The 15,313-nt window shown below is 42.8% G+C and overlaps 1 protein-coding gene across 2 annotated transcripts in view; it reads right to left on the bottom strand.

Moving 5' to 3' along the window:
• The window catches only part of FAP (fibroblast activation protein alpha), an 830,211-nt gene that overhangs the window by 626,554 nt on the left and 188,344 nt on the right, over positions 1-15,313 (bottom strand). For both annotated transcript variants that reach the window (XM_086956603.1, XM_086956604.1), the window contains exons 6-7: positions 3,326-3,378; positions 3,159-3,231 (exon numbers count right to left, since the gene is read on the bottom strand). In XM_086956603.1, coding sequence (XP_086812729.1) covers positions 3,159-3,231; positions 3,326-3,378 — 126 coding nt within the window. The remainder of the gene's footprint in view (positions 1-3,158; positions 3,232-3,325; positions 3,379-15,313) is intronic.

Below are 15,313 nucleotides of genomic sequence, written 5' to 3'. Positions count from 1 at the left end.
CCCTGGCCCTTGAGCCCCTTGCTGCATGGATAAGGTGGGAGCCCTCGATGAAGGGTATTCGGTGGTTCCCTGACTTCAAGGATCATATCTCGCTCTATGCAGATGATATCCTGCTTTATCTAACGTCTCCCCGGAAATCACTGATAGTTCTGTTCAACGTCCTGACCTCCTCTGGTAGGAATTCTGGTCTTGTTATAAATTGGACCAAGTCTTGTCTATATGTGCTATGGGGTGCGGTCCCCCCTCTCTCGCGTGACTGTCCCATCCAGGTGACACCTTTGGGGTTTAGGTATCTCGGAATTTATATTTTACTAGACCTGGTGGCTTGTTATGAGCAGAATTTGATTCCACCATTGAATAGGTTGAAATTGGATGTGGCGGGTTGGCGTAAGCTCCAGCTTTCGCCGCTCGGCCTGGCAGCTCTCTTCAAAATGATGTCTCTACCACGGTTCCTCTATGCACTCCAAAACACCCTTGACATAGTTCTGGCTAGCTATTTTCGTGCAGTGGAGGGACTCCAGAGGAAGTTGATTTGGGACGGTAGATCCCGTATCGCGCTCGATAAGCTAACACTCCCTTGGTACGATGGGGGTATTGCTCTCCCTGACATTAAGTGGTATTATTGGGCATCTCAACTGAGTGCTATTAATCATGACATGTATGGCCCATCTAACTCCGCGTTTAATATGGACAGGTGGTCGTTGCCCGGGGGGTGATTATTATAGAGCACTGTACTCAAGGTCAGCTGGTAGGGATCTGTCGGGGCCTACGAGGACTGCTGTGCGTCTGTGGTATAATGCGAATAATGCGATGGGATGGAAAGACCACATGACTCTGGCGACCCCGCTTTTCGCTTCTGAGAGACTGGGCAACCTGTGGAAGACCAAGGGGTTTGAGAAGTGGGACCTGATTGGTATTAGTAAGGTGGGTGACCTCTGGGTCAAGGACAGTATTAAATCATTTGAGGCGCTGAAGATAGAGTTCCAATTAAATGATAGGGAATACTTTCGATATCTTCAGATCCGCCATGACTTGAAGTCTAGTTTCTCAGAGGGTGAGAAGATCCCGGAATCGTCCCCGCTCGAGGATAGGGTGCTGGATTTGCCAGACAGTACTATCTCCTTGATTTACAAAAAACTAATAAACAATAGGGCTGACCTACTGGTTCAGCTCCGGGACTCATGGACCCGAGATGGCCTAGAATTGGACGACGAGGACTGGAAGTCAGCGGTCTCCTCTCCCAAGGAGGTTGCGATTCCGGCACGTCTCCGGTTAGTGCAGCTCAAGATACTCCACAGGACCTACGTTACTGGCCCCCGTCTGCTTAGAATGGGAATCTCTGAGGACGGTTTATGTAAGCGGGGATGCAGGCTGGTTGGGACGTTTCTCCACATTCTCTGGGAGTGCCGTGATGTGACTGTCTTCTGGAATGAGGTGCATAAAATGATGGAGGAAGCTACGGGTGTTGCTATTTTGCCCGAGGCCAGGCGCTGTTTGTTGAATGTGTTGGAGCCAACGGATCACAATGCTGCACAGACCCAGTGGGTGACCCTTGGAAACATGATCGCTAAAAGAGATATAGCACAGTTATGGGGTCCCAGAGGCCACCTACCGTTGAAGCATGGAGGGAGAATATGGACTGGGCGATGTTTAGGGAGAAAACTGTATACGTAGCCGGGGGCGACCCCCAAGTGGAACAAGATATGGGCTCCCTGGAACAATTACTGTGGTGGCATCTGTACTCCTCCCATGACAACTAACGCTGATGCTCCACTTTCCCCCTCACCTCACGTTCCTACTGAAGTATCATCTTAATGACGCACTGACTTGTTTCACCCCTTCTTTACCCCTACCACTGCCGATTGCATATGATTCTGTACTGCCTTGTTTCTCCCTCGTTTGAACTGGTATTTTGTAAAATGTACTTTATTTGCCTTGTTTGTTTATAATTTTCAAGAAAAAGAAACAAAAAAAGAATCAAGTAAATTAAGTTAAAAATACATTCTCATTCCAAATATTACTATTTCGCAACTGCCTAAGTAGAAAAACATGTATTGCTATAAACACCAGCAATGTCTAAAAACACCAATCATTCTACTGAGAAATCTATTCGGGAAGGTATTTATGGTGCCATAAGCTTAACATTCAAAAGCTACCCGTGCTGCAACTGAGATTACACATTCATGTTTCCTTTAAACATACATTTTTTCAGTTTTGTACCGCTCTTTCATGTTCTACTCGCCATTTACCCACAATATGTATAGCAGTAATGGTACTTTGTACTTTCGCCGCTGAGAAGAAGCAGATATCAATTTACATACATTGCTTTATTTAGCATCAATACTGTTTGCTCACGGAAGAGGGTGGCCTTCCCATCCCACTTCTTGTTGTGATGTTTTGACATATGTCATAAATAAGTGCGTATTCCTTCCATGACTAACTGCCTTTCAACTGCATTTCTAAATGTGTTCACCTTCACCACATTCATGACTGTTTCAAGAGAGTTTATAAGTTCATTTAAAAGCAAACGTTTTTGAGAATTTGGTAATATTTGAAACGCAAACGGTGGCAGTTGGATTTCCCTTCTTCCTGCTGAGCAGTATATAGGTCATTATTTTGCAGTATGTATCCCTGAAGAATGTACACCAATACTTCTCGAACCTCCAAATCCCTAATTCACGTTGTTCAATGGACAACAACAATTTAAATTTTCTTCTGGTGATCGCTATTGGGGTTGCAACACTTTACAATTGTTAATCACTGTACATTTTAACTGTCTTATTGCCACTATTTAACTGTCTCAACTTTATTTGGAGATAAATACAATTTATGTAATGTGAAAATTATCCTTTCTTTCAAAGAGTGGACATTATTCTTCCAAATATCATGCACTTTATGCTGCACATAGAACAGCAAAATTGAGTCTTAATTGCAATATACTGGAACATATTCAAAATAAAAAATTCAAGTTTTTCAATGAATCGTTACATTATCATTGCAGCATTTACTATTTCAGGGAGCTGAAGATTTATTTTCATTTAAGGTGTAATACTAATGAAATGTTCACTAAATAGATACCTTAAGAGATATCATAACTGCTGACTAGCATCTGTCTAACCAGTATACATTATTTTACATGACAATATGAACCAACTCACCAGTTTATGACCAACAGGAGACCAGGCTATGTACTGGATATTATGTGGTAGTTGATTTGTTGTTACCAGAACGCTAAAAGGAATGAAATGTTGTCAATATATTTTACTGTCACATAACATAACTAAATAATTATTGTAATGGAAAAAAGATACATAAAAACACTCACCTGTTCTCAACATCATAAATGTGATAGGAAGCTGTATACGAGTATCTCCATCGCTGTAACAATAAGAAATGCACAGAAAAGAAACGATTAAAATGTAAAAGAAAATATGGTGGAGATTATAATGCTTCTTATGATTAAACTTAGGAAACTTTAATTAGACAATAGTTATTTTCCATAGTAGTCTTCAAATGTTTTTTTTCCAAAGTCTCCTCTGGGGCTATCTTGCATACATTACACTCGTGCAAATGTGTGTCAACATTTCCAGGTTAGTTATCTCCACAGACATTTTTGCTCGACTTGCTTCAGCATTGTATGTTTTGTTAAGCTGATCACATGGTGCAAGTGAAGTTTTTGAAACTATTCTAAAGTGAAAATGTCAGCACAAAATTCACCGACATTAACGCAGTCTGTGTAATTCAGAAACAAGCATAACAGAGCTTTATAGAATAAAAATATACACATCTGCAAGTGAAACCAAATACACAAAAGTGCAGCCCAATAAGCCGCCCATGAGCTTTTTGAGCTCCACAAGGTCAAACACTGCCATAACTTACAAGAGCTTTGCAATATGCTATAATGCACAAGTTCCGTTCCTTGTTTGGGTTCATTGTACAATTGAGATCAAGCACATTTGCAAAAACAACTCATCTTCCATAATATTTGTATGTATGTACAGTCTTGCCAACATAGTATTACTGTACTATACAATAACCCTGAAATGGAGCCAGACTAAAGAAAGCTAACTGGTAAAAAGCCAGTGTTACTGCGGCCCTGAAATTTACTAGGTTTGCCAAACAGAACACCACTATGACCCTACATGCTATAATCAATCCAGTAAAGTGGCAGTAAAGTGGCAGAATGCCACTTAGCAGCGGCCTGTTCTAGTGCCCAAATGTAATTCAGTGAAGTCTGTGACCACAGAACACCACCTAATACCGGCTTGTGGTGCTCCATACCTGCTCATACAATGATGGTGCTAGAAAGAAAAGATCCAAACCCTGCACACAGTGTTGATTGGACAAATACCTAGGTCTTCTGATGAATGAAGAGCAGCATATTCTTCCCAGTATTTGAAGGGCGAGAGGATCAGCAGTTAAACATTTACTGGGACCTTTGAGGGGGGAAAAGATGGGCAGCGAGTGGTGGGGTCCTTGCCATCCCAATTCTGTTACATAAATAACACTGGCTGGAAAGTCCAGATCAGCAAAAGTTTCAGGATCACTATTGGCTTGTGCTGGCACACATTTTGCCATATGTGTAGGAAATAGAATCCTCCCATTTAATCCCCTTAGATTGTTTGCTTTTTGACTACTCGGTTTTGGACTTTTGCTGTGAGTGCGTCTCACCACCTGAATCGCACTCATTGTAAATTCTGTCCAATCCACCAGTCTCTGCCTTTTAAGTGAAGGCCACTACTGCACAGGTAGGATAAAAGGCTCTGGGCTGGTTACACACAAACATGTGAGCACACGTTCGAGAACACCTGTGTGGGTTGAGCGTACAATACTACAACCTGGCTCAGCCCAGTATTTGCACACAAATAGCCTTTAATCCTCGGCGGAGTACACAGAGTTACGCGAAACTGCGCAAAGTGCACAAAAAACCTCCACCATGCAACGCAGAGGTCCACAAGCGGCGGAGTGCGTTAGATAAATGCTGTTCGCTGTGATTTTCAGTGCCAGGTGCTTGTCTGCACTGTGCAATCATCTCAAGCTGCACCATGCACAGCTCAAGCAGGCGCTGCTTCGTTTCTGCTGCTCGAGAAGATTTTTACTCGAGCGGCAGCTTTCTCAACATGAATGGTCAGTTTCTCAATGTGAGCGGTCGCAAGCATATGCGACCACTAGCAATAAGAAATCTGACCGTCCGCGTTGAGAAATCTCACTGGTAGGTTGATTTTCCATGCTCACCTTCACTTGATGTAGACGATCGTGAACGAGGAAAAATCTCGCCGGGAGGTGGATTTTCCTCACTCGCGTTTGCCAACTTGAAGTTGACATATGCGAGTGAGGAAAAAAACTCTGCTCTGAGAGTTTTCCGGAACTCCGCAAGCTCCGCATAACGCGCAGTGCGGAAAACTCCGCGAACTGAGCGGAGTTCACTGCCCAGACTTGATTTTTTTTTAAATACAATTTTTATTGTAAACGTAAAAGATCAGACATCAAAAGAAAAAACAGACAGGCTTGCAAACATACACATTACAGTTGTGAGTTGTATCCATGTCAAATGTGCTTAGCACAACACAACATACATCTCTATTTTTATCTACAATCAGATTACATCATGTTACACAGTGGAAGGTAGTATATCAATAGGATGTGTTTATAAATAAGCCATTAGCGGTAGCCAATTGTCTCTGGGTTTAGATCTTCTCAGAAGTTCTTCCTCATAAGTTTGTAGTGTGTCCCTGCAATATACCATATTGTGTAACCATTGCTTACTTGTGGGGTATTTTTTGCCATTCCAAGACATAGATATCTATCTTTTCACCAAGATCAGAGCTATTACACAGAATTTATGCTTAAACGATCTTAAGTGTGACACAAGACCCAATAAACATGCACAGATTGTACAATCCACCCCGATTTCCAAAACAGCACTCAATATCTCTGTTAGATTTTCCCAGTACACTCTAATCTGTGGGCAGTACCACGCTAAGTGTATACAATCAGCATAATCAGTACTGCATATTTTACAGCATGCATCTGATCGAAGCCCGCATTTCTTTAGTTTAACTGGCGTATGGTATACTTAGGCCTTCCTGTTTTCAGTTTCTATTTTTTGTAGATTCTGGTGGGGTTTTATCAGTGTTTTCAAGTGATTTCAATACTTTAAAAAAACAGTGGTTATCAGTTGTTACACATTTTCGTGCCATGAAAAACGACAGAAACATTGTTTTTCTGGTGTTTCCGGAACTTATTGCTTTTGTTATTGCTTGCTTTCTGCAATGATAGTACATTGTATATAGACAGTGTACAACAGTGTATATGAGGCCCAAATACATTTTTACAATTCAAACTTATCATAGTAAACCATACAATACTTCTTCAGTGAGTCTTTGATCATGCACACTCACTCTTTCCTTCCCATGTACACTTTTATCAGTGAAAAGGCCCTCTTCAACATTGGCACTTGAAACAGGCAACTCCAAAATAGCCAGTACACAATTTGCTAACTCTGTCCACTGACATAGTTTCCATGCCAATACTGGTGCACCTGACGATTGTGATTCTCTGAGACAGGCTCTGCAACATGTGCATTGAACTGGGTGCATATGCCGACCGAGATATTGAAGTGGTCAAAAATGAGGCAGCACTTTTGAAACTCTGGAGAAAATTTCCCTTTGCGGAAGGGACTTGTGAAGATTACCACAGTGAGACTTCATTGACTTCTAATGCCATGGTTGGTGAAGGGCTATTTCTCATACATTGTAAAATAAAAGTTCCTGAATTACTCCTTAACATTTCTTTGCTTACCAAGTGGCAAGCACTCTAATATGGAACATGTAGCAGTGCCAAAGTCACTAAAAGTGTCAACCAGCCTAATCTGAAAGAGATGTTTCACATCTACATCAATTATGCTGACCACTTGGTAGACACGGGTGTTTTCAGACTCTAGTTTTTTTTATTATGTCGACTGCAGCAGTCATGTTTTCCTGTAAAACTCTAAAAATGCAGTAGAGTTTTCTTTTTTCAAATCACTATCAATATGTGACCAAGGATCCTCACATTTCTTGCCTTTGGCATCATCACTCAGCAAAAGTTCTGTAAACGGATGCCATATGAATAATATAGCATTCATGGCCTCTAGGACTGAGAACCACCAACTAAGTGACACAGTTTAGATGACTCTTTCTTTAATGCCACAAAATGCAAAAAATGAGAGATATTTGCATTTTAGTTTCCGTGCATACCAAAACAGTGCACCAGAATGGACTTAAAAGTCAATAGCATTCTTCATTAACTCTGAAGATTGTAAAGATGCTTTCAGCAAACCATCCAACAAGTGGCAAGGATCTCTTACAGGGAAGAACTTCAGCTCAGGTATTGATTTTAACAGGTCATAACACAACTTTTTCATATACGAGCTGAATCACTGTAAATACAAACAATATCACTCCAATCTTTGTTGAAGTTGGTAAGAACTTGTTGCAGCAGCATTCCAAGTGATACTGCATTCCATGCTTTCCGAAAGTCTGGTGTCATGTTTTTACCAGTATCCCAGATGTTTTGTGACTGCACTCTTTTCACATATACCTGACACTATACCTTGTCTTGAATGTTTAAAGCCTAGGGTGTTTGGCAATTCACCTACTATCAATACTGACTCACTAGAAAAGGGGGCTGATGAATCAAGATTTTTTACCCATTCTCCGTGGGTAAATGTGATTGTACATATTCAGAATGATTCTTATGAAACCTACATTTTTCCTTTCAGTGAAAGACTCAAACGTAGCCAATAAATTATATTTGATTTTGATATTTACCTGATTGTCTACAGTTTATAAAATAAATAAACAATACCTAAAACATGCTTCTAACCCCTGTATCTTTAACCACAGACCACAAAACTGAAAAAGGAAGAAGAAACAATATTTAAGTGACATCCCTAAAAAAGAAAAAGTTACACAGTTACATTGTATTGGCCCCTTTAAGAAGAAATAAAAATGACTCTTTCTCTCTCCTTTTCCAATCTTTGAATGGCATTTAGTTTGTGGTTGTGCAGGTTTTTTTCAGTGTTTATATGTTTACACTGGTGAGGGCTAATTCCCTTCCAGTGGGGTTTTATCAGTTATTATAGGTTTAAACCTAAAACCGGACAGCATAGTATACTTGATGTAGGTATTTATAATGTAGGATGAGCAAGTTGCCATTCGGAGTAAGCATGTCAGTTAGGGGGCAGCAAGTGTCCCACTCTTCGTCAGGTAGGGGCACATCCAGAACGTCCAACCATGTCTCTTGCACCTTTTCTGCAGTACCCGCTATGTTGGTCTGTAATAGCAAGTATAGTATGGTCACAAGGTGTATGTTATGCAGTTTAGTGATGATCATTTGTAAAGCTTGGAGTGATGTTGATTCTGCAAGAAAAGTCGGGTAAAGGTCTCTGATGGCACCTCGGAATCTATGATAAGTGAATTTAAAGAGGAGTGTTTGGTTACTAATGTAAGGGAGATCCTCCGGTTCTATAAAGATAACGTAGTTGTATAAATCACCTATCATATGTATCCCAACCTGTTGCAGTAGTGTCATGCCCACTTTTTCTTGAGTTACTGAAATGCTGGATGCTGTGGTAGTGGCAGTGCTGGTGCATAGAGTGGCAGCTTGTTTGCTAATTTCCCCATTCTCTGCCATGCCAGATTTGTAGAGCGAATGGTATTAATTTCATGTCTCGATACATGTGTGCGAGGATGTGTTGAAGCGCAATTGGATGAGCGTCCCCATCTTCTATCTCCAAATGAGGCAGGGATCGAACTGAGTGGTACCAATAGTGCGCATATTGCGCCTGGGCACACAAATAGTAGAGTAGAAAGTCAGGGACTTTAAAACCTCCCTTATCGTAAGGTAGTGTTAGCGCGTGTAGTTCAATGCGTGCTTGCTTACCAGCCCAGATGAGACGAGTTAAACGCATGCTTTCAAGCTTTGAAATAACGATTTTGGTGGGGTAATGGGGATGTTATTAAAGAGGTAGAGGAACTGGGGCGGTATGACTATTTTTACTATGGCAATTCTATCTGTCAAGGAGAGTGGCAAGGGTATCCAACATTCTATTTTAACTGCAAGTTTATTAATTGCAGGATCCCTGTGATACCAAATATCAAGGTATTTAATGGGTTCTAGCTGCCACTCCAAAGCAAAGTCCGCTGGGTGCGGTGTAGTAATCGCAGTTAATGGAATAATGGTGGACTTACTACAATTTATTTGGAGGCCCGAAGGTCCACCAAACTTGATGTATTCCCACAGAAGGGGAGATAGATTTTGTTTTGGTTCACAGACATATAAAACCATATCATCCACGTATAAGCAAATATTTATGTGGCGCTGTAGAAATTGCAGGACTGTGGCTTGAAGATGTTCCCTGATCTTACATGCTGTTCACCGCCCAGACTTCCGGGATTGATGTTTACCTGGTGTGGGCCTTAAAATGTGGGAGGGAGTTCATAGGGTATGTTAGACCTATTATCCTTAGCATGGTCTTTCCCCATACTTTTTGCCTTTTCCCTTCTGTTTTGCTGATTCTTTTTGTTGGCCTTAGGACTCTGAGCTCTTTACCACTGCTAACCAGTGCTAAAGTGCATGTGCTTCTCCCCTACACATGGTGACATTGGTGTATACCTGATTGGCATATTTAATTTACTGGTAAGTCCCTTAAAAATGTTGGTATAACATATACGCAGGGCCTGTAAGTTCAATGCTACCAGTGGACTGCAGCACTGATTGTGCTTGTTAAGATGTTCTGTGATATATCATAAATATATGCGTTTTCCTTCCATGACTAACTGCCTTTCTATGGGTGGCACAAACTGTGGCTCATTGTGCCTTCCACAGACGTAGCCTTCAGACCTGTCTCAGGCCTGCCACTGTAGTGTCTATGTGCAGTGTACTGCCACTTTAACCTTTAACTCCCCTTTTACTACAGATAAGTCACCTCTAAAGTAGGCCCTAAGTAACCTCTAGGGCAGGGTGCCATGTAAGTAAAAGGTAGGACATGTGCATCTAATCTTTACATGTGCTGGGCGGCAGCACAATCTAAGTAGGGGACCCAATCCAGCATGTTCACAGATGCCAATATGATTAGATTCCACTTCGAGAATCAATGGAGAATGGTCAGGGCCAAGTAGAAAATGTATGTGTCTATCCAGGGAAAAGGGTGCACAATGAAAAGAGGAAACTAGTCCAAGATAATTAATGAGTTTAAATACATTATTTCAGTGTTGTATGAGCTGACTATGCCCTGACACATATCTTTACAGCTGTGGCACAATATGGACAGGAGTTCTTATAGCCACTGTGCAAATCCATAACAACGTTCAATCCAATAATTTCTTTCATGAACATGACTATCTATGGCAGTGGCTCTTTTGAAAGGAATTTATTTCTGTTCTTCACATTGAGAGGTTGCCCATAAATAAGCAAAATACTACAGATCTCTACAGTGATTCTTAGTAAAAAATTAGTTTAACAGCAAATATTAATTTTAACAACCCACATTCTGAACGTAATGCAATTACAATACAATACCGAGCAGCCATGTCCCTCAAGAGGATGACGACCAGGATGATCGAAGGATCACTCCTTCTACCTGTTTGGGTTTAGAGGGGAGCAGAGCTTGGGCTGGGTGGGCTGCCTTGCTTCAATGCTGGGTTGGAGTTCTGTGTCCAAGGTCCACTACCCTGAAGTGCGTGATGGGCAGTGCCTGAATGCGAGCTCTCCCAACAGCTGCTAATGGCAGCTACAATACCAAGACAAACAGGCCATCTTTTAACAACTACCCCTGCACAATGAAAATCTTTGTAACACTCCTTTGGGCTGATCCAAGATCTGACTGGCACGTAAAAAACATAAAAAGGCTTACTGAGCAGACCCAGAGAAGATAGTTGCTGAAGGGGGCTGACTGATATCCCACATATAATGCATTTCTGTTGCAGAAAACCTAATTTTGCAATTCGGTAACCTGTTACCGACTCACACAATCAGTTTGCGATTCGCTATTTGAAAGGGGCATGTATAGGGCGTCCCTTCGAAATAGCGAATCCTAACTGTATGTATGAATGTTTTGTGACCGTGAATGCGGTCGCAACACATCTGCATATTACCACCTACTTCAAGTAGGTGGTAACCATTCCCCTTTGTGAATGTTAGTTAAATCATTTTTACAGAATAGGCATTAGTCCCACAGACATTTCATTTTTTTTTTTTAAATGCATCATGTTTTCCTTTAAGGAAAACGGGCTGCATTTTAAAAAAAAGAATTGCTTTATGAAAAAGCAATCACAGACACGGTGGTCTGCTGAGCCCAGCAGGCCACCATCCATGTGATTTTTGTGATTGCCTAGGGGGTCGCAAATTGTGACCAACCTCATTAATATTCATGAGGTAGGTCATTTGCAATCCCCTAGGGATCAGTAAAAGTGTTAAATACACTTTCATGCTTTCCGTTTTGCGATTTCCTAATTGCGAATCGCAAAGATTCGCAATTAGTAAATCGCAAAACAGGGCCTTCATACATCTGGCCCATGGAGATTTATTTATATAAAATCCCTGTAAAGGGACAAGGACAAATTCTCATTGATCGCATCATCGAGAGTGATTAAAGCAAAACAAATTATACAAAATGCAATGGCAATACTAAGGACCTAATTTTCACCAGGTACCAACAGAGATGAGCTTTAAAAAAGCCTTTCTCAAACCGAGAGAGAGAGAGAGAGAGAGAGAGAGAGAGAGAGAGAGAGAGAGATTGAGTGTGAGTGTGTATATATGTGTGTGGTTGTGTGTGTGTATCTGAGAGAGAACGAGAGATGCCTGCAAACACATACAATGACATACCCAGACATACCCACAAGCTCAGACCCGAACACAGAAACCTATGGTCATACAGGCCCACTCTTGTGCACTCACACATCTGTGTCCAAAGCAAGGTCGTGAGCCATTCCCATTGACTACACATAAAGTGGGCAGCTGACATAGGTCATGACTGAAGGAATGTCCTGTACTTAGTGCTACACCATGTATAATTGCATGCAAGAATAACGACTACGGCCACTGAAGCAAGGATTTTACATTTTCTTTTTTAAGCTGTCTTTTATCGGGTGTGTTTACTTTCTGTTAATTTATTTAATGAAATGCGTCTTTTCCTCTGTGTTTTACTTCCGATTAATTTAATAAATTACATGTAACTATCGTTCTGTTTTTTTTTCTTCAAAAACTTTATTCGAATTCCAAGAATTCATAAAAGCATGTCACATTTATACAATCTAAAATCCCTATAAAAACTTTACAAATTAGGCGTCAGACAGTTATAAGAATCAGTATACAGCAAAAAATCAAGGATTATCCATAATTTTACGGGCTCGAACAGCAAGTCTAAAAAAAGTGCTGGTGCGGAAAACTATATATTTAGTGTCGTTCTGTTTATAATTGTGCTTGTTCTCATAAATCAGCCCTCGGACAATTGTTCACACTATCTTCACGGTTCTGTGTTTCTTTTTTAATTCACACCCTTCTACTTTGGTTGTCTTATTTTTAATGCATCTTACAGCTAAATTGTTTGGGCATTAAAAATAATAAACAAAACGCGAACATAACAAAGAAGCGAGAATTGCAGAAATGGGTACAACTGCAACAGGGGTTAAGTTGTAAAGGAATAAGTGCTGGTTCCCAAAGCTCTGTTCAGAAGCCCGCGGATGGAGCTACTAAATGCCGGCGTGCCAACACCAAGGCTGCATGGTGTTTGTAAGGGAGGAGGGTAAATCACTGGAGGGACTAAACGGGGGTTATAATAAATGACACAACACGCTGGGATACTCTCTGGGACCGGAAGCCACGAGCGACCTCCAGTCATTTATTTATATCATTCTGGCCATGCCTGGCCAGAAGGTGCTACATTGTGTGTGGGTGTTTCCGGTTCTCAGCCGAGACCCGCGAAACACTAGAGCGCTACATCCCTTTCCAAGTTGGTAAATGTTCGGGAGCTTTTGCTCAGTCAACATGCAAAATCAGCCAGTCTCTGATTCGGCCTTGGGTTTGGCCTTAGGTTGTGGCTACCCCGACCCCGGACCATTCGGGGGTCCGGTTCTTCTCTGGCCGGAGACGGTGGGGGGATCTCAGGTACACCATCAGCAGCGAGATCCCCTGTTTCTACAGGCTGGCTTGCGACTTCAACATTTGACCGGTCGTTAATTCCCATGGAGTCTGTCTCAGGAGGGATGCGTTTGAACCACGACACGTTCCTGGTCACCTCTTCTCCATTTCTCTGTGCAGTCACCGCTGTGCCTTTGGTTGCTTTGATAGTCCAGGGTTCCGGTTCATACGGGGTCCTGAATTTCCCTTCTGGCCTTCGTGTTCGTATCAGTACCGCATCTCCAGGCCATAGTCTCCTTTCTTTTGCTCGTCTCCGCCGACTCGCCCGTTCATTGGTCCTTGTTCTCCTTTCCTGGGTGGCCTGGGGAACATATGGTTCAGGCGTCCAACTATCCGCCATCGGCAGCAGATCTCGTCGGGGCCCTGCAAACATTAACGACCAGGGGGATCTTTGTGTGGACCTGTGCGGAGTGCTTCGATACTCCCTCAGGAAATGCTGCAGTACCTTTTCGGGTTGGCCCCCTCGGCCATGACTATTCTTAGGGTCTTGTTGACAGTCCTCATGAATCTTTCTGCCTCACCGTTATCTTGAGGCCATTGAGCCGTGACACGGTGGTGTTTTACTCCCAGGCTGTGTAGGAATTCCCGGAAGTCACTGCCTTGGAACGGCAGCCCATTGTCCGTTTTGATCAACTGGGGAATTCCGAACATTGTGAAGACTTTGCTCAGTATCGGTTGTACATTCACAAAACTGGTGGACTGTGCTACTTCCACCACCGGGTATTTCGTATAGCTGTCAATTAGAACTACTGTCACTCTCCCATCCGGGAAGCTACCAAAATCCAGGCTGAGCCATGTCCAGGGTGACGGAGGCGGGTCTTCCATGATAATCGGTGCGGGTGTCTCCGGCAGACTAGTGAGCTGACACGCTCGGCAGTTCCGTACCACACCATCAATTTTCTCATCCATGTTGGGAAACCACACTTTCTCCCGCATCCGTGCTTTCATTCTTCTCGTTCCTTGATGACCCTCATGTGCTAACATGGTCGCCTGGTCCTGTAAGCTGATAGGGATAACTACTCTTGATCCTCGAAGAATTAAACATTACTAGCTCTGCTGAGCTCGTTGGGTATCTTCCAAAATTGCGACAGGCGGGCACGGTCTGCTTCATTCCAGCCACTGACGTTGCGCAAGATGTTCTCGCATGATCCAGTTTCTACTGCTTCCTTTACTCTCGTTATTACGGCATCATTGTCATATTGGGCTACAATAACATCTGCTGCTAGTGCCTGAGGGCACGACAGTTTAGAAACCATGTCCACGAATTCTTCTGTTAACGCTTCCTGATCCATCATTACACCGGTTTCACCCGAGGGGTGCCTTGACAGGAAGTCCGCCAGGTTTTTCGCCCGAGGCCTATAGACAAGGTCCATTGGATAGTGTTGGACCTGAATGGCCCATCTCTCAATCCGAGGCGGGGGATGCGGAGCAGTCCCTTTAAACAATGATATTAGTGGCTGATGGTCTGTGACCATCCGGAACGGATGACCCATTATGTACAGGTGGAAGTGGTTGCAGGCCCACTTCACTGCCAACGCCTCCCTCTCGATTTGTGAGTATCTGGCCTCCGTAGCTGTAAGGGCCTTACTGGCGAACGCTAAGGGAACCCATACTCCCGGTTCCGCCTCCTGCATTAGAAGTGCCCCCAGACCTACAGGGCTGGCATCCACTAGTATTTCTGTCTGCCTCGCTGTGTCAAAATACGCCAGTGTTGTACTGTCCAGTAGCGCTGCCTTCATCTTGTCAAACGCCTCGGCTTCCGCCTTGGACCACCGCCAGGGATTCTCTTTCTTCGTCAGATTCCTCAGAGGTTCTGCAATGGTGGCTAGCTGAGGGATGAAACGGGCACAGTACTGCGCCATGCCCATGAAACTTCGCACTTCCAACGCTGAAGTCGGAGCTGGAGCACACTTTATGGCTGACGACTTTCGGGGTTCAACCTTAACACCTTCCGAGTCAAAGACGTATCCGAAAAACTCTATGGACTGCTTGAAGAACTGGCCTTTCTCTTTGTGGAGTGTGACTGCAAAGTCTGACAGTCTCCTAAGTGTGGCTCTAAATCTTCGATGGTGCTCCTCACTTGTTTTGGCATGTATCAGTATGTCATCACTGACATTTAGTACTCCCGGAC

Source organism: Lissotriton vulgaris, chromosome 2_1 (assembly GCF_964263255.1).
Source record: "Lissotriton vulgaris chromosome 2_1, aLisVul1.2, whole genome shotgun sequence".
NCBI lineage: Eukaryota > Metazoa > Chordata > Amphibia > Caudata > Salamandridae > Lissotriton > Lissotriton vulgaris.
The sequence above is the reverse complement of the archived record's forward strand: the minus strand, read 5'-3'. Positions and strand labels throughout refer to the sequence as shown.